This window comes from Taeniopygia guttata, chromosome 33, assembly GCF_048771995.1.
Source record: "Taeniopygia guttata chromosome 33, bTaeGut7.mat, whole genome shotgun sequence".
NCBI classification, from domain to species: Eukaryota; Metazoa; Chordata; class Aves; order Passeriformes; family Estrildidae; genus Taeniopygia; species Taeniopygia guttata.
Window position 1 is genome coordinate 1,150,029 of NC_133058.1, and position 24,564 is coordinate 1,174,592.

At 53.6% G+C, this 24,564-nt stretch overlaps 2 protein-coding genes across 2 annotated transcripts; both read right to left on the reverse strand.

Moving 5' to 3' along the window:
* Positions 1 to 136: 136 nt before the first annotated feature.
* Positions 137 to 20,929, reverse strand: RBM42 (RNA binding motif protein 42). Its single transcript, XM_072920782.1, has 10 exons — positions 20,710 to 20,929; positions 19,204 to 19,306; positions 17,348 to 17,432; positions 16,485 to 16,547; positions 13,166 to 13,341; positions 11,060 to 11,215; positions 10,029 to 10,214; positions 8,070 to 8,190; positions 5,878 to 6,072; positions 137 to 322 (listed from the first exon to the last, which is right to left on the reverse strand). Exons 1-10 carry the CDS (start codon positions 20,877 to 20,879, stop codon positions 210 to 212), a joined length of 1,368 nt encoding a protein of 455 aa, XP_072776883.1. The 5' UTR covers positions 20,880 to 20,929; the 3' UTR covers positions 137 to 209.
* A 92-nt stretch (positions 20,930 to 21,021) lies between these two features.
* On the reverse strand, positions 21,022 to 24,399 carry TYROBP (transmembrane immune signaling adaptor TYROBP). The gene is made up of 4 exons (XM_041712438.2): positions 24,276 to 24,399; positions 23,222 to 23,242; positions 23,021 to 23,137; positions 21,022 to 21,163 (listed from the first exon to the last, which is right to left on the reverse strand). The coding sequence occupies exons 1-4, from the start codon at positions 24,316 to 24,318 to the stop codon at positions 21,072 to 21,074; spliced, it is 273 nt and encodes a 90-aa protein (XP_041568372.2). The 5' UTR covers positions 24,319 to 24,399; the 3' UTR covers positions 21,022 to 21,071.
* Between the last annotated feature and the right edge of the window lie 165 nt (positions 24,400 to 24,564).

Below are 24,564 nucleotides of genomic sequence, written 5' to 3' on the forward strand. Positions count from 1 at the left end.
AACCCCAAACTCCCTCCCAGTTCCCTCCCAGTATAAACCAGTATAAACCAGTAACCCCAAACCCCCTCCCAGTCCCTCCCAGTCCCTCCCAGTCCCTCCCAGTCCCTCCCAGTATAAACCAGTAACCCCAGCGCCGTTGCTCAGCCCTGGCTTCTCCTTTATTGCCGTCCCAGTGTGTCCCAGTATGTCCCAGTTTGTCCCAGTTTGGGCTATCTGAGGCCCAGTTTCTTCTTCTCGCGCTGTTTGCGCCGCACCACCTCCAGGTTCCGATCCTTCCATTGGCTCTTGCGCAGCTTGATGGGCCGGCTGCCCACGTACTTCCCTGAAATGGGGGTACTGGGATATACTGGGAGGGACTGGGAGGGACTGGTTTATACTGGGAGGGAGTGGGATAAACTGGGAGGGGATTGGAACGGACTGGGAGGGACTGGAAGGGGAGTGGGAGGGACTGGGAGGGAACTGGGACAGACTAGGAAGGAGTTTGGGGTTACTGGTTTGGACTGGAAGGCAACTGGGAGAGACTGGGCGGGACTGGGAGGTACTGGTTTATACTGGGAGGGGATTGGAACAAACTGGGAGGCACTGGGATAAACTGGGAGGGGACTGGGAGGGACTGGGAGGGACTGGGAGGGACTGGGAAGAAGGTTGATGGGGCGGCTGCCCACGTACTTCCCTGGAATGGGGGTACTGGGATATACTGGGAGGGACTGGGAGGGGATTGGGGGACACTGGGATATACTGGGAGGAGATTGGAACGGACTGGGAGGGGACTGGGAGAGGATTGGGAGGGACTGGGATGGAGTTTGGGGTTACTCGTTTGTACTGGGAGGGGACTGGGATGAACTGGGAGAGACTAGGAGGGACTGGGAATGGATTGGGAGGGACTGGGAGAGACTGGGAGGGACTAGGAGAGGATTGGAACAAACTGGGAGGGAACTGGGAGGGACTGGGATGGACTGGGAGGGGATTGGGAGGGACTGGGAGGGACTGGGACGGGATTATGGGGCACTGGCAGGGGACAGAAATGGACTGGGAGGGAACTGGGAGGGACTGGGATATACTGGGAAGGGATTGGAATTGACTGGGAGGGACTGGGAGGGGATTGGAACAAACTGGGAGGGCACTGGGATATACTGGGAGGGACTGGGAGGGAACTGGGAGGGGAGTGGGAGGGACTGGGATATACTGAGAGGGAATGGGAGGGACTGGGAGGGAACTGGGATAAACTGGGAGGGACTGGGAGGGACTGGGAGGGAACTGGGATAAACTGGGAGGGACTGGGAGAGACTGGTTTATACTGGGAGGGGATTGGAACAGACTGGGAGGGACTGGGAAACGATTGGAACGGACTGGGAGGGACTGGGACGGGATTATGGGGCACTGGCAGGGGACAGAAATGGACTGGGAGGGAACTGGGAGGGACTGGGAGGGACTGGGATGGACTGGGATGGACTGGGAGGGACTGGGAGGGAACTGGGAGGTAGTTTGCGGTTACTGGTTTATACTGGTTTAGGGTTTGGTGTTACTGGGAGGCACTGGGAGTGGATTGGGAGGAGACTGGGAGGGACTGGGAGGGACTGGGAGAGGATTGGAACAGACTGGGAGGGACTGGGAGGGGATTGGGATAAACTGGGAGGGACTGGGAGGGACTGGGAGGGAGGTTGATGGGGCGGCTGCCCACGTACTTCCCTGAAATGGGGGTACTGGGATATACTGGGAGGGACTGGGAGGGACTGGGAGAGACTGGGAGGGGATTGGAACAAACTGGGAGGGACTGGGAAACGATTGGAACGGACTGGGAGGGACTGGGAGGGGATTATGGGGCACTGGCAGGGGACAGAAATGGACTGGGAGGGAACTGGGAGGGACTGGGAGGGACTGGGATAAACTGGGAGGGACTGGGAGGGACTGGGAAGGGGATTGGGAGGGACTGGGAGGGGATTGGAGGGCACTGGGAGAGGACTGGAACAAACTGGGAGGGACTGGAAGGGACTGGTTTATACTGGGAGGAGACTGGAACAGACTGGGAGGGACTGGGATAAACTGGGAGGGAACTGGGATAAACTGGGAGGAGATTGGAATGGACTGGCAGGGGACTGGGACAGACTAGGAAAGAGTTTGGGGTTACTGGTTTGCACTGGGAGGGAACTGGGAGAGACTGGGAGGGACTGGGAGGGGATTGGGAGGGACTGGGAGGGACTGGGACGGAGCTTGATGGGGCGGCTGCCCACGTACTTCCCTGAAATGGGGATACTGGGATGGACTGGGAGGGACTGGGAGGGACTGGGAGCGACTGGGATATACTGGGAGGGGATTGGAACGGACTGGGAGGGACTGGGAGAGGATTGCGGGGGACTGGGAGGGACTGGGATGGACTGGGAAGGGATTGGAATTGACTGGGAGATGATTGGGAGGGGATTGGAATGGACTGGGACAAACTGGGAAGGACTGGGAGGGGATTGGGGGGGACTGAAACAAACTGGGAGGGACTGGGAGGGACTGGTTTATACTGGGAGGAGATTGGAACAGACTGGGAGGCAACTGGGAGGGACTGGGAGGGACTGGGAGGCAACTGGTTTATACTGGGAGGGACTGGGAGGGACTGGGAGGGAACTGGGAGGGAACTGGGAGGGAACTGGGAGGGAGTGGGAGGGACTGGGAATGGATTGGGAGGGACTGGGAGGGACTGGGAGGGACTGGGAGCACTGGGATGAACTGGTTTATACTGGGAGGGACTGGGAGGGAGGTTGATGGGGCGGCTGCCCACGTACTTCCCTGAAACTGGGGTTACTGGGAGCACTGGGAGGGACTGGGAGGGACTGGGATTGAACTGGGATGAAGTGGGAGGGAACTGGGAGGGACTGGGAGGGACTGGGAGGAACTGGGAGGGACTGGGAGCCCATTGGAACAAACTGGGATAAACTGGGAAGGGATTGGAATGGACTGGGAGGGACTGGGATAAACTGGGAGGGAGTTTGATGGGCCGGCTGCCCACGTACTTCCCTGAAATGGGGATACTGGGATATACTGGGAGGGACTGGGAGGGGATTGGGATAAACTGGGAGGGGACTGGAATGGACTGGGAGGGACTGGGAGGGGATTATGGGGCACTTGGAGGGGACAGAAATGGACTGGGAGGGAACTGGGAGGGACTGGGAGGAACTGGGAGGGACTGGGATGGAGTTTGGGGTTACTGGTTTGTACTGGGAGGGGACTGGGAGGGACTGGGGGGGGATTGCAATGCACTAGGAGGGACTGGGATAAACTGGGAAGGGATTGGGGGGCACTTGGAGGGGATTGGAATGGACTGGGAGGGAACTGGGATGGACTGGGAGGGAACTGGGAGGGACTGGAAGGGGACTGGGGGGCACTAGAAGGGACTGGGACAGACTAGAAAGGAGTTTGGGGTTACTGGTTTGGACTGGGAGGGAACTGGGAGGCACTGGGATAAACTGGGAGGGACTGGGAAGGGATTGGGGGGCACTGGGATGGACTGAGAGGGGATTGGAACAAACTGGGATGGACTGGGAGGGACTGGGAGGGACTGGGATGGAGTTTGGGGTTACTGGTTTGTACTGGGAGGGGACTGGGAGGGCCTGGGGGGCAATTTCAATGCACTGGGAGGGACTGGGATAAACTGGGAGGGGATTGGAATAGATTGGGAGAGACTGGGAGGGACTGGGAAGGAGGTTGATGGGGCGGCTGCCCACGTACTTCCCTGAAATGGGGATACTGGGATATACTGGGAGGGACTGGGAGGGACTGGGATAAACTGGGAGGGGACTGGGAGGGACTGGGAGGGAACTGGGAGGGACTGGGAGGGACTGGGAGAGACTGGGAGGGGATTGGAACAAACTGGGAGAGACTGGGACGGGATTATGGGGCACTGGCAGGGGACAGAAATGGACTGGGAGGGAACTGGGAGGGACTGGGAGGGACTGGGAGGGACTGGGAGGGGATTGCAATGCACTAGGAGGGACTGGGATAAACTGGGAAGGGATTGGGGGGCACTTGGAGGGGATTGGAATGGACTGGGAGGGAACTGGGAGGGACTGGGAGGGACTGGGAGAGGATTGGGGGACACTGGGACAAACTGGGAGGGGATTAAAACAAACTGGGAGGGGACTGGGATGGACTGGGAGGGACTGGTTTATACTGGGAGGAGATTGGAACAGACTGGGAGGGACTGGGACAGACTGGGAGGGAGTTTGGGGTTACTGGTTTGTACTGGGACGGGACTGGGAGGGACTAGGAGGGACTGGGATAAACTGGGAGGAACTGGGAAGGGATTGGGGGGCACTGGGATGGACTGAGAGGGGATTGGAACAAACTGGGAGGGACTGGGATATACTGGGAGGGACTGGGAGGGACTGGGATGGAGCTTGATGGGGCGGCTGACCACGTACTTCCCTGAAATGGGGATACTGGGATATACTGGGATGGACTGGGAGGGACTGGAACAAACTGGGAGGGACTGGGAGGGACTGGAACAAACTGGGAGGGACTGGGAGGGACTGGGAGGGAACTGGGAGTTTGCGGGTTCCCAAGGTTTCCACCCTGGCTGTGATATCCCCAATGTCCCCAATGTCCCCAATGTCCCCAATGTCCCCAATGTCCCCAATCCCATTTTTCCAAATTTTCACCCATTTTATCCCATTGTTCCCCATTTTTGCTCAATGTCCCCAATGTCCCCAATGTCCCCAATGTCCCCAATGTCCCCAATGTCCCCAATCCCATTTTTTCCCTTTTTCCACCCATTTTTTCCCAATGTCCTCAAATGTCCCCAATGTCCCCAATGTCCCCAATGTCCCCAATCCCATTTTTCCCAATTTCCTCCCATTTTTTCCCAATGTCCCCAATGTCCCCAACGTCCCAAATTGTCCCCAAATTGTCCCCAAAGTCCCCTCACTGACCGTTCATCTCCCTCATGGCCCTGACGTACTCGAATGTCCCTAATCCCATTTTTTCCTATTTCCCCCCATTTTTTTCCCAATTTTCCCCCATTTTTGCTCAATGTCCCCAATGTCCCCAACGTCCCCAATGTCCCCAATGTCCCCAAATGTCCCCAATCCCAATTTTTCCCCATTTTATCCCAATGTCCCCAATGAACCTCAGTGTCCCAAATCTCCCAAATGTCCCCAATGTCCCCAACCCATTTTTTCCCATTTTTCTTCCATTTTTTCTCAATTTCCCCCATTTCTGCTCAATGTCCCCAATGTCCCCAACGTCCCCAATCCCATTTTTCCCAACTTTGCCTCATTTTTTTCCAATTTCCCCCCATTTTTTTTCCAATTTCCCCCCATTTTTGCTCAATAAACCCAAATTGTCCCCAAATTTTCCCAAAATTGTCCCCAAAAGTCCCCAAAGTCCCCTCACTGACCGTTCATCTCCTGCATGGCCCGGACGTACCCCAATGTCCCCAATGTCCCCAATCCCATTTGTCCCTTTTTCCACCCATTTTTTCCCATTGTTCCCCATTTTTGCTCAATGTCCCCAATGTCCCCAATGTCCCCAATGTCCCCAATCCCATTTTTTCCCATTTTTCTTCCATTTTTTCCCAATGTCCCCAAATGTCCCCAATGTCCCCAATGTCCCCAATATCCTCAATGTCCCCAATGTCCCCAATGTCCTCAAAGGTCATCAATGTTCTCTTGACCCTCAATGTCCCCAATGTCCCCAATGTCCCCAATCCCATTTTTCCCAATTTTGCCTCATTTTTTTCCCAATTTCCCCCCATTTTTTCCGATTTTCTCCAAATTTCTCCCATTGTTCCCCATTTTTTCTCAATGTCCCCAATGTCCCCAACATCCCCAATATCCCCAAGCCCAAAATTGTCCCCAAATTGTCCCCAAACGTCCCCAAAGTGCCCTGTCTCACCGTTCATCTCCCTCATGGCGCGCACGTAGTCGTTGGGGTCCTTGAAGGACACGAATCCGTATCCTTTGGTCTTCCCCGACCGCTTGTCCCGGATCACTTTGGCCTTCAGGAAGGACGGGAAGCGCCCGAAGGCCCGGCCCAGCGTCTCGTCGTTCACCTCGTTCCCCAAATCCCCGCAGAAAATACGGAAATCGTCTGGATTTGGGCAAAAAAATGGCGATTTTGGGTCAAAAAATGGACGTTTTGGGGCGTTTCTGCGTTATCGCCAAGTTACGGGTTTGAGATCTTGAGTTGTGTGAAGATTTCAGGGCCCTGACCCAGCCCCAGGATCTCATCTTTGATCTCATTTCCCAAATCCCCACAGAAAATGTGGAAATTGTCTGAAATTGGGGCGAAAAACGGTGATTTTGGGTCAAAAATGGCGATTTTGGGACGTTTCGGGGTCGTTTTGAAGTTATGGGGTCGTCACAAAGTTATGGGGTCATGAGATGATTTCAGGGCCCTGACCCAGCCAAAGACCTTCTCATTGACTCAATCCTCAAATCCCCACAGAAAATGTGGGAATCGTCTGGATTTGGGGTGAAAAACGGCGATTTTGGGGCGAAAAACGGCCATTTTGGGGTTATCGCCAAGTTACGGGGTCGAGTTCTGGGGTCGTGAGAAGATTTCAGGGCCCTGACCCAACCCAAGATCTTGTTATCAACCCAATTTCCCAAATCCCCGCAGAAAATACGGAAATCATCTGAAATTGGGGCGAAAAACGGCGATTTTGGGGCAAAAACGGCCATTTTGGGGCGTTTCGGGGTCGTTTTGAAGTTATGGGGTCGTCACAAAGTTCTGGGGTCATGAGGACATCTCAGAATCATGACATGACCCAGGGTCTCATCTTTGATCTCATTATCTAAATCCCCACAGAAAATGTGGGAATTGTCTGAAATTGGGGCGAAAAACGGCCATTTTGGGGCGAAAAACGGCCGTTTTGGGGCATTTTGGGGTTATCGTCAAGTTACGGGGTCGAGTTTTGGGATCGTGAGAAGATTTCAGGGCCCTGACCCCGTCCAAAATCTTGTTATCAACCCATTTTCCCAAATGCCCACAAATAAAGTAAAAATTGTCTGGATTTGGGGCGAAAATCAGAGGTTTTGGGGCAAAAAACGGCCATTTTGGGGCAAAAAACGGCCATTTTGGGGCATTTTGGGGTTATCGTCAAGTTACGGGGTCGAGTTCTGGGGTCGTGAGAAGATTTCAGGGTCCTGACCCAGCCCAAGATCTTCTCATTGACCCAATTCCAAAAATCCCCACAGAAAATGCGGAAATCGTCTGAAATCGGGGTGAAAAATGGTGATTTTGGGGTGAAAAACGGCCATTTTGGGTCAAAAAACGGCCGTTTTGTGGCATTTCCACGTTATCGCCAAGTTACGGGGTCGAGTTCTGGGGTCGTGAGAAGATTTCAGGGCCCTGACCCAGCCCAAAATCTTGTTATCAACCCAATTTCCCCAATCCCCACAGAAAATGTGAGAATTGTCCAGATTTGGGGCGAAAAACGGTGATTTTGGGGCGAAAAACGCCCATTTTGGGTTGAAAAACGGCCATTTTGGGGTGAAAAACGGCCATTTTGGGGTCATCGCGTTGTTTGGTGGACTACAACTCCCATCATGCCGTGCGGCGGCTTTCCCAACTTCCTGAAAATGATCCCAGTAACCTCCCAGTCCATCCCAATTTGTCCCAGTTCCCTCCCAGTTGCTCCCAGTCCCTCCCAGTATAAACCAGTTCCCTCCCAGTCCCTCCCAGTATAACCCACTCCCCTCCAATCCCCTCCCAGTCCCTCCCAGTTCCCTCCCACTCCCTCCCAGTCCCCTCCCAGTATAAACCAGTTTCCTCCCAGTCCCCTCCAATCCCCTCCCAGTCCCTCCCAGTATAAACCAGTTCCCTCCCAGTCCCTCCCAGTATAACCCACTCCCCTCCAATCCCCTCCCAGTCCCTCCCAGTTCCCTCCCACTCCCTCCCAGTCCCCTCCCAGTATAAACCAGTTTCCTCCCAGTCCCCTCCAATCCCCTCCCAGTCCCTCCCAGTATAAACCAGTCCCCTCCAATCCCTTCCCAGCCACTCCCAGTCCCCTCCCAGCCGCTCCCAGCCCCTCCCAGTATAAACCAGTCCCCTCCCAGTCCCTCCCAGTATAAACCAGTGCCTACCAGCGTCCCACTCCAGCAGACTGGGATCCTCCCAGCTGCTCCCGGCCGCCGTGCGGATGCAGCGCTTCAGCCGCTCACCCCGCCCCTTCCGCTTGTCCTCCGCCGCCGGCTCCGCCCCCACCTGCACGGCACCTGTCAATCACCTGGGCCACGCCCACATCCCGCCTGGCCACGCCCACATCCCGCCGGGACACGCCCACTCCATAAAAATTACTTAATTTAAGCTCCGCCCCTTTTTTGATAGCCCCACCCCTTTTTAATGGACACCTGTCAATCACCTGGGCCACGCCCACCCCTGCCCGGGACACGCCCATCCCCGTAAGGCCACGCCCACCCCATTAAACCCCCTTAATTTAAGCTCCGCCCCTTTTTGAGTAGCCACACCCACTTTTAATGGAGAGCTGTCAATCATCCTGGCCACGCCCACAACCCGCCCGGGACACGCCCACCCACGCCAGACCACGCCCACCCCCATTAAACCCCCATTTGGTAAGCTCCGCCCACTTTGGGTAGCCCCACCCCCTTTTAATGAAGAGCTGTCAATCATCTGGGACACGCCCACACCCCATTAAAACCCCCTTAATTTAAGCTCCGCCCCCTTTTGCATAGCCCCACCCCTTTTTAATGGAGAGCTGTCAATCATCTGAGACACGCCCACCCCAGCCAGGCCACGCCCACCCAATTAAAAAAACCCTTAATTTAAGCTCCGCCCCTTTTTTGATAGCCCCACCCCCTTTTAAGGGAGAGCTGTCAATCATCTGGCCACGCCCACCTTTAAATAACCCCCTAATCTTTAAGCTCCGCCCCCTTTTGCATAGCCACACCCTCTTTTAATGGAGACCTGTCAATCATATGGCCACGCCCACCATAGAAACCGCCCTTATTTTTAAGCTCCGCCCCCTTTTGCATAGCCCCACCCCATTTTAATGGAGACCTGTCAATCATCTGGCCACGCCCACCACAAAACCCCCCTTATTTTTAAGCTCCGCCCCTATTTTGCATAGCCACACCCCCTTTTAATGGACACCTGTCAATCATCTGGGCCACACCCACCATAGAAACCACCCTTATTATTAGGCTCCGCCCCTTTTTAGGTAGCCCCACCCCCTTTATGGAGACCTGTCAATCATCTGGGGACACGCCCACCCCGAGAAATCCCGCCTATTTTAAAGCTCCGCCCCTTTTGTGTAGCCCCACCCCCTTTTAATGGAGAGCTGTCAATCATCTGGGCCACACCCACCATAGAAACTCCCTTATTTCTAAGCTCCACCCCTTTTTTGCATAGCCCCACCCACTTTTAATGAAGAGCTGTCAATCATCTGGCCACGCCCACCCTGGCCACATCCCCTTATTTTTAAGCTCCGCCCCCTTTTAATTAAGACTTGTCAATCATATGGCCACGCCCACCATAGAAAACCCATTGATTTTAAGCTCCGCCCCTTTTGCATAGCCCCGCCCCCTTTTAATGGAGAGCTGTCAATCATCTGGCCACGCCCACCATACAAACTCTCTCATTTTTAAGCTCCACCCCTATTTTGCATAGCCCCACCCCCTTTTAATTAAGACTTGTCAATCATCAAGACACACTCATCCCCATGTGGACACACCCCCAAATTTTAAGCCCCGCCCCTTTTTTTGCATAGCCCCACCCCCTTTTTAAAGACTTGTCAATCATATGGCCACGCCCACATTAACATGGCCACGCCCCTTTCCCCACAGCCCCTCCCCTTTTTGACCACCTGCCAATCATTTCTACAAGCCCCGCCCACTCCAACTAATAAAGCCACGCCCCTTAAACCTTAAGCCCCGCCCCTTTCCCCTCAGCCCCGCCCCTTCTGACCACCCGCCAATCATGTCTATAAACCACGCCCACTTCCCTTAAGCCCCACCCACTCTAATTAATAAACCACGCCCCTTTAAACCTCAAGCCCCGCCCCCTTTCCCCTAAGCCCCGCCCACCTCAGGCACCGGAAAGGGCGTGTCCTGTGGGCGTGGCCTGCGCAGGGGGCGTGGCACCGGCGTCACGTGGGCGGGGCCGGGGCGGGGCTCCGGAGGGGGCGTGGCCATGGCGGGGGGCGGGGCCGGGAGGCTCGGACCAATCCGGGGCTCCTCCGGGGGCGGGGCCCGAGGGGGCGGGGTCTCCTCCTAAAGGGGGCGGGGCCAGAATAATAAAGGGTTAAAGGGGGCGGGGCCAAAATGAATAAATTAAAGGGGAGGGGCTAAAGGTCATTAATTAAAAGGGGAGGGGCTAATTAATGTTTAATTAAAGGGGGAGGGGCTAATTGGGGCAGGGCTAAAGGTCATTAATTAAAAGGGGAGGGCTAATTGACGCTTAATTAAAGGGGGAGGGGCGAATTGGGGTGGAGCTAAAGCTCATTAATTAAAAGGGGAGGGGCCAAATGAGGCTTAATTAAAGGGGGAGGGGCTAATTGGGGCGGGGCTAAAAGTCATTAATTAAAAGGGGAGGGGCGAATCAATGTTTAATTAAAGGGGGCGTGGCCAAAGGTCATTAATTAAAAGGGGAGGGGCTAATCAATGTTTAATTAAAGGGGGCGTGGCTAAAGATCATTAATTAAAAGGGGAGGGGCTAAAAGAGGCATAATTAAAGGGGATGGGCTAATTAGGGTGGGGATAAATGGGGGCGGGGCTAATGGTCAGAAATTAAAATACATTTGGGGATATTTTGGGGACATTTGGGTCCATTTTGGTGACATTTTGGGTCATTTTGGAACCATTTTGGGACATTTTGGGGCCATTTTGTGACATTTGGGGCCATTTTGGGGCCATTTGGGGCCATTTTGTGACATTTGGGGCCATTTTGTGACATTTTGGGGCCATTTGGGGCCATTTGAGGCCATTTGAAGCCATTTTGGGACATTTTGGCGCCATTTGGTGACATTTTGGGGCCATTTGGGGCCATTTTGGGATATTTGGGGCCATTTTGTGACATTTTGGGGACAATTTGTGACATTTTGGGGTGGGGGTCTCACCGGGGCGCGCCGGGGGGGGGTGGGGTACACGGTGGGCGCGGCCTGGATGACGGGCGGGGTCGGTTTTGGGGGTCCCGGGGGGGGTCCCGGGGGGGCCACTCGGGGTCCGGCGGCCACGGGGGGCAGGGGGGGCACGGGCGCCCCTCCCCCCCCCGCCTGCGGGAGAAAAAATGGGGAAAATTGAGATTCTGACCCCAAAAATGCCAAAATTCTGACCCAAAAACCCAAAATTCTGCCCTAAAAAAATGCCAAAATTCTGCCCTAAAAATAGCGAAATTCTGACCCAAAAATGCCAAAATTCTGCCCTAAAAATAGCGAAATTCTGTCTTAAAAATGCCAAAATTCTGCCCTAAAAATAGCGAAATTATGGGCTAAAAAATGCCAAAATTCTGCCCTAAAAAATACCAAAATTATGGGCTAAAAAATGCCAAAATTACGGGCTAAAAAATGCCAAAATTCCGCCCTAAAAATACCAAAATTCTGATCTAAAACCCCAAAGTTTTGTAATAAAAATTGCAAAAATTCCACACTAAAAATGCCAAAATTCTGACCTAAAAATACCAAAATTCTGACCTAAAACCCCAAAATTTTGTAATCAAAACTGCCAAAATTCCACACTAAAAATGCCAAAATTCTGACCTAAAAATACCAAAATTCTGACCCAGAAAAGGAAAATTCAGGGCTAAAAAATGGCAAAATTCTGACCTAAAAATACCAAATTTCTGATATAAAAACTCAAAATTCTGCCCTAAAAAATACCAAAGTTCTGGTCTAAAAAATGCCAAAATTTTGGGTTAAAAATAGGAAAATTCTGACCTAAGAAATACCAAAATTCTGGGATAAAAAACACCAAATTTCCACCCTAAAATTAACAAATTTATGACCTAAAACCCCGGATATTCTGGGCTAAAAAATACCAAAATTCTGGGCTAAAAGTTGTTAAAATTCTGCCCGAAAAATACCAATATTCTGACCCAAAAGAATTAAAATTTTGGGCTAAAAAATGGCAAAATTCTGCCCTAAAAAATACCAAAATTCTGACCTAAAACCACCAAATTTCTGATCTAAAAACTCAAAATTCTGCCCTAAAAATACCAAAATTCTGCTTCAAAAAACCCAAATTCAACCCAAATTCCACCAGTCCACCCCCAGTCCCCTCCCAGCCCCTCCCAGTTACTTCCCAGTCCCTCCCCAGCCTCCTCCCAGTATAAACCAGTATATCCCAGTGCCCCCCAGTCCCCTCCCAGTATAACCCAAACTCCTCCCAGTCCCTCCCAGTTTGATCCCAGTCCCTCCCAGTTCCCTCCCAGTCCCTCCCAGTCCCCTCCCAGTATAACCCAGTGCCCCCCAGTTCCCTCCCAGTCCCCCCCATCCCCCTCCCAGTATATCCCAGTACACCCCAGTCCCTCCCAGTTCCTCCCAGTCCCCCCCAGTCCCCTCCCAGTATAAACCAGTATAACCCAGTCCCTCCAAGTCCATCCCAGTCCCTTCCAAATCTCCTCCCAGTCCCTCCCAGTCCATTCCCAGTCCCTCCCAGTCCATCCCAGTCCCCCCCAGTCCCTCCCAGTTCCCTCCCAGTCCCTCCCAGTTTGATCCCAGTCCCCCCCAGTATAACCCAGTTCCTCCCAGCCCCCCCCAGTCCCCCCCAGCCCCCTCCCAGTCCCTCCCAGTTTGATCCCAGTGCCCCCAAGTTCCCCCCCAAGTTCCCTCCCAGTCCCTCCCAGTCCCTCCCAGTGCCCCCCCCAGTGCCCCCCAGCCCCCTCCCAGTATAACCCAGTATGACCCAATCCCCTCCCAGTATAACCCAGTATAACCCAGTATAACCCAGTCCCTCCCAGTCCCTCCCAGTTCCTTCCCAATCCCCTCCCAGTCCCTCCCATCCCCCCCCAGTATAAACCAGTATAACCCAGTTCCCTCCCAGTCCCCCCCAGCCCCCCCCATCCCCCTCCCAGTATAACCCAGTCCCTCCCAGTTTGATCCCAGTATATCCCAGTACCCCCCAGCCCCCTCCCAGCCCCCTCCCAGTCCCTCCCAGTCCCCCCAAGCCCCCTCCCAGTCCCTCCCAGTCCCTCCCAGTATAAACCAGTACCCCCCAGTGTCTCTCACCGCTCCGGCCGCTCTCAGGGCGCCCCCCAGCGGCGCCCCCAGGGGGGTGGGGGGGGGTCTCTGCAGGGGGGGAGGGGCGAGCAGCAGGGGGGGGGCGGGGGGGGCCCCCAGGGGCGGCCCCACCCCCACCATGGCCCCGGGGGGGGGGCGCAGCCCCAGGGGACCCCTGGGACCCGCTGGGGGGGAGAGAGGGTCAGAGAAGGGTCAAACACCCCAAAAATTACCCCAAAATTACCCCAAAAATGACCCCAAACACCCCGAAAATTACCCCAAAAATTACCTTAAAAATGGCCCCAAACACCCCAGAAATTACCCCAAAAATGGCCACAAACACCCCGAAAATTACCCCAAAAATTACCCCAAACACCCTGAAAATTACACCAAAAATGGCCACAAACACCCCAGAAATTACCCCAAAAATGGCACCAAACACCCCAGAAATATCCCCAAAAAATATCCCCAAAAATGTCCCCAAACACCCCCAAAATGATCCCCAAAAACAACCCAAAAATTCCACCAAACTCCCCAAAAATATTCAAAAAATGTCACTAACTACCCCAAAAATATCTCCAAAAAACACCCTAAAAATGGCACCAAACACCCCGAAAATTACCCCAAAAATGGCACCAAATACCCCCGAAACTTACCGAAAAATAACCCAAAACACCCCGAAAATTACCCCAAACACCCCCAAAAATATCCCCAAAAATAACCCCAAACACCCCACAAATATCCCCAAAAAACAACCCAAAAATGACCCCAAACACCCCAGAAATTACCCCAAAAATGTCACCAAAAACCCCAAAAATATCCACAAAAGTGTCCCCAAACACCCCGAAAATTACACCAAAAGTCACCCCAAACACCCCAGAAATATCCACAAAAAACACCCCAGAAATTACCCCAACTCCCTAAAAATTACCCCAAGAATGACCCCAGACGCCCCAGAAATTACCCCAAAAATGGCCACAAACACCCCGAAAATTACCCCCAAAAACACCCTAAAAATGGCACCAAACACCCTGAAAATATCCCCAAAAATGGCACCAAAAACCCCGAAAATCACCCCAAAAATTACCCCAAACACCCCAGAAATTACCCCAAAAATTACCCAAAAATGGCACCAAACACCCCAGAAATATCCCGAAAAATTACCCCAAACACACCGAAAATTACCCCAAAAATTACCCCGAAAATGGCCCCAAACACCCCCAAAAATTACCCGAAAAATGACCCCAAATGCCCCAGAAATATCCCCAAAAATCACACTAAAAATGGCACCAAACACCCCAAAAATATCCCCAAAAATTACCCCAAAAATGGCACCAAACACCCCAGAAATATCCCGAAAAATGACCCCAAACACCCTGAAAATAACCCCAAAAATTACCTTAAAAATGGCACCAAACACCCCGAAAATTACACCAAAAATTACCCCAAACACCCCAAAATATCCCTAAAAATTACCTTAAAAATGGCACCAAACACCCCTAAAATTACCCCGAAAATGACCCCAAACACCCCGAAAATTACCCCAAAAATGACCCCAAAAATGGCACCAAAGACCCTGAAAATTACACCAAAAATGACCCCAAACATCCCAAAAATTACCCCGAAAATGGCCCCAAACACCCCAGAAATTACCCCAAAAAACCCCGAAAATTACCCCAAAAATTGCCTAAAAAACCCCGAAAATTACCCCAAAAATTACCCCAAACATGTCCCCAAAAATGTCCCCAAACACCCCGAAAACGAACCCAAAAGTCACCCTAAAAATAGCACCAAACACCCAAAAAATTACTCCAAAAATGGCCCCAAACACCCCAGAAATTACCCCAAAAATAACCCTAAAAATGGCACCAAACACCCCGAAAATTACCCCAAAAATTACCCCAAACACACCGAAAATTACCCCAAAAATGACCCTAAAAATGGCACCAGACACCCCGAAAATAACCCCAAAAATTACCCAAAAATGGCACCAAACACTCCAGAAATATCCCCAAAAATGGCCACAAACACCCCAAAACTGACCCCAAAAAATAACCCAGAAATTACCTGAAACACCCCAAAAATTACCCCAAAAATGACCCCAAACACCCCGAAAATTACCCCAAAAATAACCCAAAAAAAGGCACTAAACACCCCAAAAATTACCCCCAAAAAAAAACCCAAAAATGACCCCAAAATCACCCTACAAATGGCCCCAAAAAACCCCAAAAATTACCCCAAAAATTACCCAAAAAAACCTCGAAAATTACCCCAAAAATCACCCTAAAAATGGCACCAAACACCCCAAAAAATTACCCCAAATATGACCCCAAATACCCCAAAAATATCCAGAAAAATGTCACCAAACACCCCGATAATGGCCCCAAAAATCATCCTAAAAATGGCACCAAACACCCCAAAAATTACCCAAAAAATGGCCCCAAAAATGACCCAAACACCCCAAAAATGAGCCCAAAAAACAACCCAAAAATGACCCCAAACACCCCAAAAATGATGCCAAAAAACACCCAAGAAAACACCCCAAAAATACCCCCAAAAATACCCCCAAAAAGAACCCCAAAAATGACCCCAAACACCCAAAAAATTACCCCAAAAATCACCCTAAAAATGTCCCAAACACCCCAAAAATGTCCCCAACGTCCCCAATGTCTCCAACCCCCCCAATGTCCCCAATGTACCCAATGTCCCCCCAATGTCCCCAATCCCATTTTTTCCCATTTTTCTCCCATTTTTCCCAATCCCCCCAATGTCCCCAATGTCCCCAATGTCCCCAATGTCCCCAAGGTCCCCAATCCCATTTTTCCCAATTTCCCCCCATTTTTTCCCATTTTTCCCCAATGTCCCCAACGTCCCCAATGCCCCAAATGTCCCCAATGCCACTTTTTCCCCATTTTATCCCAATGTCCTCAATGTCCCCAACCCCCCCAAATGTCCCCAACCCCCCCAATGTCCCCAATGTCCCCAATGTCCCCAATCCCATTTTTTCCCTTTTTCCACCCATTTTTTCCCAATGTCCCCAATGTCCCCAATCCCATTTTTTCCCATTTTTCTCCCATTTTCCCCAATGTCCCCAATGTCCCCAACCCCCCCAATGTCCCCAATGTCCCCAATGTCCCAAATCCCATTTTTTCCCATTTTCCTCCCATTTTCCCCAATCCCCCCAATCCCCTCAATGTCCCCAATGTCCCCAATGTCCCAAATCCCATTTTTTCCCATTTTTCTCCCATTTTTCCCAATCCCCCCAATGTCCCCAATGTCCCCAATCCCCCCAAATGTCCCCACCCCCGTCCCCGTCCCTGTCCCCTACCCGGGCGCTGCAGGACGTGTGGCACGAAGGCGGGACGCAGGATGGGCGGGCGCTGCGGGGACACTGCGGGGACAGAGCGGGACATTGGGGACATTTGGGGACATTGGGGAAAAATGGGAAAAAATGGGAGAAAAAAGGGAAAAAATGGGAGAAATTTGGGAAAAATGGGATTTGGGACATTGGGGACATCGGGGACATTGGGGACATTGGGGACATTGGGGACATTGGGGACATTGGGGACATTGGGGGGACATTGGGGGGACATTGGGGACATTGGGGAGATTGGGGAGATTGGGGGGATTGGGGACATTGGGGACATTGGGGACATTGGGGACATTGGGGACATTGGGGGGACATTGGGGGGACATTGGGGACATTGGGGACATTGGGGACATTGGGGACATGGGGGACAGTGGGGACATTGGGGACATTGGGGACATTGGGGACAATGGGGACATTGGAGGTATTGGGGACATTGGGAAAAATGGGGAACAATGGGAAAAAATGGAAGAAAATTGGGAAAAATGGGATTGGGGACATTTGGGGACATTTTGGGGATATTTGGGGGATTTGGGGACATTGGGACAAAATGGGGGAAAATTGGGATTGGGGACATTTTGGGGACATTGGGGACATTGGGGGGATTTGGGGACACTGGGGACATTGGGGACATTGGGAAAAAATGGGTGGAAAAAGGGAAAAAATGGGATTGGGGACATTGGGGACATTGGGGACATTGGGGAACAATGGGGAATAATGGGAAAAAATGGGAGAAAAATGGGAAAAATGGGATTGGGGACATTGGGGACATTGGGGACATTTTGTGACATTTGGGGACATTGGGGCCATTTGGGGACACTGACCTGGCCCCACGAACGGCACCGGGGGTGTCCCCAGGGGGGGGACGGTGGCGGCGGCGGCGGCGCGAGCCTCGAGGGACTGCTGGACCTGGGGACATTTTGGGGACAATTTGGGGACATTTGGGGACATTTGGGGACAATTTGGGTCATCTTGGGACAATTTGGGGCCATTTTGGGCCATTAGGAGCCATTTTGGGGCCATTTTGTGGATATTTGTGGACATTTTGGTGACATTTGGGGCCATTTTGGGGCCATTTTGGGACAATTTTGGGGACACTTTGGGACATTTTGGGGACATTTGGGGACATTTGGGGACATTTGGGGAACATTTTGGGACATTTTGTGACATTTTGGGGACATTTGGGGCCATTTGGGGACATTTGGGGAACATTTTGAGACATTTTGAGGATATTTGGGGACATTTTGGGGACATTTTTGGGGACATTTTGGTGACATTTTGGGGACACTTTGGTGACATTTTTGGGGACATTTTTGGCCATTTTGTGGATATTTGGTGACATTTTTGGTGACATTTTGGGGCCATTTGGGGCCATTTTGGGACATTTGGAGCCATTTTGGGGATATTTGGTGACATTTTGGGCCATTTTGGGGCCATTTAGGGACATTTTGGGACCATTTTGTGACATTTTGGAGCCATTTTGGGACATTTGGAGCCATTTTGGGGCCATTTTGTGGATATTTGGTGACATTTTGGGGCCATTTGGAGACATTTGGGGCCATTTTGGTGACATTTGGTGACATTTGGGGACACAGTTTTGGGGCCATTTTGGTGACATTTTTGGGGCCATTTTGGTGACATTTTTGGGGACATTTTGGGCCATTTTGGTGACACTTTGGTGACATTTTGGTGACATTTTTGGGGCCATTTTGGGACATTTGGGGACACATTTTTGGGGCCATTTTGTGGCCATTTTGTGGATATTTGGTGACATTTTTGAGGACATTTTGGGGCCATTTTGTGACATTTTGGGACATTTTGAGGACATTTTGGGCCATTTGGGGACACATTTTTGGGGACATTTTTGGGGACATTTTGGGACATTTTAGGGACACTTTGGTGACATTTTTGGTGACATTTTGGGACCACTTTGGCGACATTTTGGGCCATTTTGGGGCCATTTTGTGGATATTTGGTGACATTTTGGGGACAATTTGGGGACACATTTTTGGGGACATTTTGGGGATATTTTGGGACATTTTTGGGGACATTTTGGGCCATTTGGGGACACATTTTTGGGGCCATTTTGGGACACTTCGGTGTCATTTGGTGACATTTTTGGGGACAATTTGTGCCATTTTGGAGCCATTTTGTAGCGATTTTGGGGCCATTTTGGGACACATTTTTGGGGACATTTTTGGGGACGTTTTGGGCCATTTGGGGACACATTTTTGGGGACATTTTGGGACACTTTGGGGACACTTCGGTGACATTTTTGGTGACATTTTGGGGCAATTTTGGGGCCATTTTGTGGCCATTTTGGGCCATTTTGTGGATATTTGGTGACATTTTTGTGGCCATTTTGTGACATTTGGGGACACATTTTTGGTGACATTTTTGTGGCCATTTTGTGACATTTGGGGACACATTTTTGGTGACATTTTTGGGGCCATTTTGGGACATTTTTGGAGACATTTTGGGACATTTTGGTGAAATTTGGGGATATTTGTGGCCATTTTGTGGCCATTTTGGGGACATTTGGGGCCATTTGGAGCCATTTTGGGACCATTTTGTGGATATTTGGTGACATTTTTGGGGACATTTTGGGACATTTTTGGGGCCATTTTGGGGACACTTTTGGGACATTTTTGGGGACAATTTGGGCCATTTTGGGACTCACCTGCTGGTAGGTGTTGGTGGCGATGATTGGCCGCAGGACGGGGGGCGGGGCCAGAGGGTCCCCGGGGGCGGGGCCTGGAGCGCCCAGCACCTCCTGCTCGAACCTGCACCAGTATAGACCAGTATAAACCAGTTAGAGACCAGTATGGACCGGTATAAACCAGTATGGACCAGTTAGAGACCAGTATAAACCAGTATAAACCAGTTAGAGACCAGTATGAACCAGTTAGAGACCAGTATAAACCAGTATAAACCAGTTAGAGACCAGTATGGACCAGTATGGACCAGTATGGACCAATATAAATCAGTATAAACCAGTACGGACCAGTATGGACCGGTATAAACCAGTATAAACCAGTATAAACCAGTATGGATCGGTATGGACCAGTATATACCAGTATGGACCAGTATGGACCAGTATAAACCAGTAAAGACCAGTATAAACCAGTATGGCCCAGTATAAACCAGTATGAACTAACAAGGACCAGTACAAACCAGTATGGCCCAGTATAAACCAGTATAAACCAGTATGGACCAATATAAACCAGTACGGGCTAATAAGGACCACTATGGACCAGTATGGCCCAGTATAAACCAGTACAGGCCAATATAAACCAGTATGGACTAATAAGGACCAGTACGGACCAGTATAAACCAGTCCAAACCAGTATAGACTAATAAACACCAGTACAGACCAGTATGGCCCAGTATAAACCAGTATGGATTAATAAGCACCAATATAAACCAGTATAAACCAGTATAAACCAGTAAGAACCAATAAATACCAGTATAAACCAGTCCAGACCAGTACAAACCAGTCCAGACCAGTATAAACTGGTCACTGCCCAGTACCTCCCAGTAACACTAAGCCCCGCCCCTTTACCCTCAGGCCACGCCCACCTTTCACCAGACCCCGCCCCCGTTACCACAGCAACGCAAGACCACGCCCACGTTGCCATGGCAACACTGACATCACGCCCATTTTAAGCCCCGCCCCCGTAGCCATGGCACCAATGAGATCACGCCCACTTTAAGCCACGCCCCCTTTGCCATGGCACCAATGAGATCACGCCCCTTCCTTTAAGCCACGCCCACGTTGCCATGGCACCAATGAGATCACGCCCCTTTTAAACCCCGCCCCCGTTGCCATGGCAGCCGCCAAGCCCCGCCCCCGTTGCCATGGCACCAATGATTCCACGCCCCTTTATTTAAGCCACGCCCCCGTTGCCATGGCACCAATGAGATCACGCCCTTTCCTTTAAGCCCCGCCCCCGTTGCCATGGCACCCGCCAAGCACCGCCCCCGTTGCCATGGCACCAATGAGATCACGCCCCTTCCTTTAAACCCCGCCCCCGTTGCCATGGCACCCGCCAAGCCCCGCCCCCGTTGCCATGGCACCAATGAGATCACGCCCCTGCCTTTAAGCCCCGCCCCCGTCGCCATGGCACTCCTAAGCCCCGCCCCCTCCCGTCCGCCATGGCCGCCCCGCCGCTCCCTTTCCCCTCACAGCGCCATCTCCGCCTCCATCTCCTTCAGCCGCTCCTCGCCGCTCTTCACCGCGGCCCCGCCGCCTCCCGCCGCCGCTCCGGGCCCCGCCGCCACCACCACCGGGGCTCCGGGACCGCCTCCCGCCGCCATTCCGGGTCCCGCCGCTCCGGGAGCCGCTGCCGCCGCCATGGCCGAGAGCTGCGCCGCCACTTCCGCCCGCCGCGGCGGCACTTCCGGCGCGGCGCGGTGACGTCACACAGCGCGACAATAATTAAAAAAACACTAAAAGCGACGCGGATTTGGGGCGAAATCACAGAAAAATGGGCAAAAATGGGCAAAAAAAAGCGTTTTAATAACGGAGAAGCAGCGCGGAGGGCGCGCTCAGCGCTTGAGTTCGCTGTAGAGGTCCGCGCGCGCGCCCTGCAGCTCCTGGTAGTGCGAGTCCTGCTCCGGGGGGCGGGGCGTGGGCGGGGCTAAGAGAAAAGGGGGCGTGGTCACGGTGAGGCCACGCCCAGTGACCCCCAGTGACCTCCAGTGACCCCCAGTGCCCTCCCAGTAACTCCCAGTAACTCCCAGTGCCCTCCCAGTAACTCCCAGTGCCTCCCAGTAACTCCCAGTAACTCCCAGTGCCCTCCCAGTAACTCCCAGTAACTCCCAGTAACTCCCAGTGACCACCAGTAACGCCCAGTAACTCCCAGTAACTCCCAGTAACTCCCAGTAACTCCCAGTAATGCCTTGGACCCCTCCCAGTAACTCCCAGTCCTTCCCAGTAACTCCCAGTAACCCCCAAAGCTCCTCCCAGTGACTCCCAGTGCCCTCCCAGTAACTCCCAGTAACTCCCAGTACCTCCCAGTAACCCCCAGTGCCCTCCCAGTAACTCCCAGTGCCCTCCCAGTATAAACCAGTTCCCCCAGTAACCCCCAGTAACTCCCAGTAACTCCCAGTGACCCTCAGTGCCCTCCCAGTATCCCCCAGTAACCCCCAGTGCCCTCCCAGTTACTCCCAGTAACTCCCAGTGCCCTCCCAGTGCCCTCCCAGTAACTCCCAGTGCTCCCAGTAACACCTCAGACCCCTCCCAGTAACTCCCAGTAACATCTCGGACCCCTCCCAGTAACTCCCAGTTCCCCCAGTAACCCCTAAAGCTCCTCCCAGTAACTCCCAGTAACCCCCAATAACTCCCAGTCACTCGCAGTAACCCCCAGTGCCCTCCCAGTCCCTCCCAGTCCCTCCCAGTAACTCCCAGTAACTCCCAGTAATTCCCAGTGCCCTCCCAGTAAACCCTTGGACCCCTCCCAGTAACTCCCAGTAACTCCCAGTAACTCCCAGTTCCCCCAGTAACCCCCAAAGCTCCTCCCAGTAACTCCCAGTAACTCCCAGTGCCCTCCCAGTAACTCCCAGTAACTCCCAGTAACTCCCAGTAACTGCCAGTAACCCCTTGGACTCCTCCCAGTAACTCCCAGTAACCCCCAGTGACCTCCCAGTAATTCCCAGTGCCCTCCCAGTAACTCCCAGTAACTCCCAGTAACTCCCAGTAACCCCTTGGACCCCTCCCAGTAACTCCCAGTAACTCCCAGTAACTCCCAGTAACTCCCAGTGCCCTCCCAGTAACTCCCAGTAACCCCTCGGACCCCTCCCAGTAACTCCCAGTAACTCCCAGTAACCGCCAGTGCCCTCCCAGTGACCCCCAGTGCCCTCCCAGTAACTCCCAGTGCCCTCCCAGTAACTCCCAGTGCTCCCAGTAACACCTTGGACCCCTCCCAGTAACTCCCAGTAACTCCCAGTGCCTTCCCTCTTTAGCCCTGCCCACAAAATGGCCGCACCCATTTAGCTCCACCCACAAAATGGCTGCGCCCCTTAGCCCCGCCCACAAAATGGCTGCACCCTCTTTAGACCCGCCCACAAAATGGCCGCACCCTCTTTAGACCCGCCCACAAAATGGCCGCACCCACGAGGCCCCGCCCACAAAATGGCGGCGCCTTTTAGCTCCACCCACAAAATGGCCGCGCCCACGAGGCCCCGCCCACAAAATGGCCTCTCGCCCATTAGCCACGCCCACAAAATGGCTGCGCCCCTTTTGCCACACCCACAAAATGGCGGCGCCTTTTAGCTCCACCCACAAAATGGCCGCACCCACGAGGCCCCGCCCACAAAATGGCGGCGCCTTTTAGCTCCACCCACAAAATGGGCGCGCCCCTTTAGCCATGCCCACAAAATGGCGGCGCTTTTAACCCCGCCCACAAAATGGCGGCACCCTATTAACTTCACCCACAAAATGGCGGCGCCCCTTTAGCCACGCCCACAAAATGGCGGCTTTCCTTAGCCCCGCCCACCTCTGTGGCCCCGCCCCGCCAGCCAATAGGCTCCGCCCGCGATCAGCAGCGTCACGATGACGTCAGCGGCCACGAGCGCCGCGATTGGCCCCGGCCCCGGGAGGCAGCCGGAACATTCTGGAAAAAAAGGGGGGGAGGGGCTCTTAATGACCACGCCCACACGTGACCTTTGACCTTTGACCCAGGGGAAGGGGGACTCACCTGATTGGGCGGCGGCGGCTCCTTGGGGTGAATATTAATGAGGGGGTGGGGCTTGGGTGAGCCCCTCCCCCACTTAGGCCACGCCCATTTTGGCCCATCCCCCACTTTTGGGCGGGGTGGGGGAGGGGCCAAAAAGTGGGGGAGGGGTCAAAGGGTGGGGGAGGGGCAGGAAATGGGTGGGGGGAGGGGCCAAAGGGTGGGGGAGGGGCTCAGGGGGTGGGGGAGGGGCCAAAATGTGGGGGAGGGGCTTGAGGGGATTCTAAAGGGGTGGGGCAGGGGCAAAAATGGGTGGGGGAGGGGCCAAAGGGTGGGGGAGGGGCAAAAAAGGGTCCTCAAAGGTGGGGGAGGGGCGTGAGGGGATGGGGGAGGGGCTTTGGGGATTTTAAAGGGGGTGGGGGAGGGGCTCAGGGGGTGGGGAGGGGGAAAAAAGGGTGGGGGAGGGGTCAAAAGGTGGGGGAGGGGCTCACGAGGTGGGGGAGGGGCGGGGGGGTCCCCAGGGGGTGGGGGAGGGGCTGGGAGGGACCCCAAGGTGGGGGAGGGGCTCAGGAGGTGGGGGAGGGGCCAAAAAGGGTCCCGAGTGAGTGGGGGAGGGGCAAAAATAGGTGGGGGAGGGGCAGGAAATGGGTGGGGGAGGGGCTTGAGGGGATGGTGGAGGGGCCAAAAGGTGGGGGAGGGGCAAAAAAGGGTGGGGGAGGGGCAGGAAATGGGGGGGGGGAGGAATTTTGGGGGGGGTGGGCGACGGGTTTTGGGGGGTGGGGGAGGGGCCAAAGGGTGGGGGAGGGGCAGGAAATGCATGGGGGAGGGGCTTGAGAGAATGGGGGAGGGGCCAAGAAGGGTCCTCAAGGGTGGGGGAGGGGCTCGGGGGGGTCTCCAGGGGGTGGGGGAGAAGCAAAAATGGGTGGGGGAGGGGCAGGAAATGGGTGGGGGGAGGGGTTTTGAGGGGGGGATGGGCGACGGGTTTTGGGGGGTGGGGGGAGGGACCCCAGGGTGGGGGAGGGACCCCAGGGTGGGGGAGGGGCTCGTGGGGACCCCCGGGGTGGGGGAGGGGCCTCACCCATCAGCAGCAGGACGAGGCCGAAGGTCCCTGGGGGGGCCATGGCGGCGGTGGGGGAGGGGAAAGGGGCGGGGCCACTTTTGTCATCATTTCCCCTTTTTTTTTTTTCCCCAAAACTTCCCCTTTTTGGGGTCTTTTTTTAGCCACGCCCCTTCTCCACAAGCCCCGCCCACTCTTAATTAACCCCCACCTTAATTAAGCCCCGCCCCTTTGTTAAACCCCGCCCCCCTTTAAAAATCAGCGCGGCCCCTTTAAGACTCAGTGGGCGTGGCCTCCACAACCCTCAAGC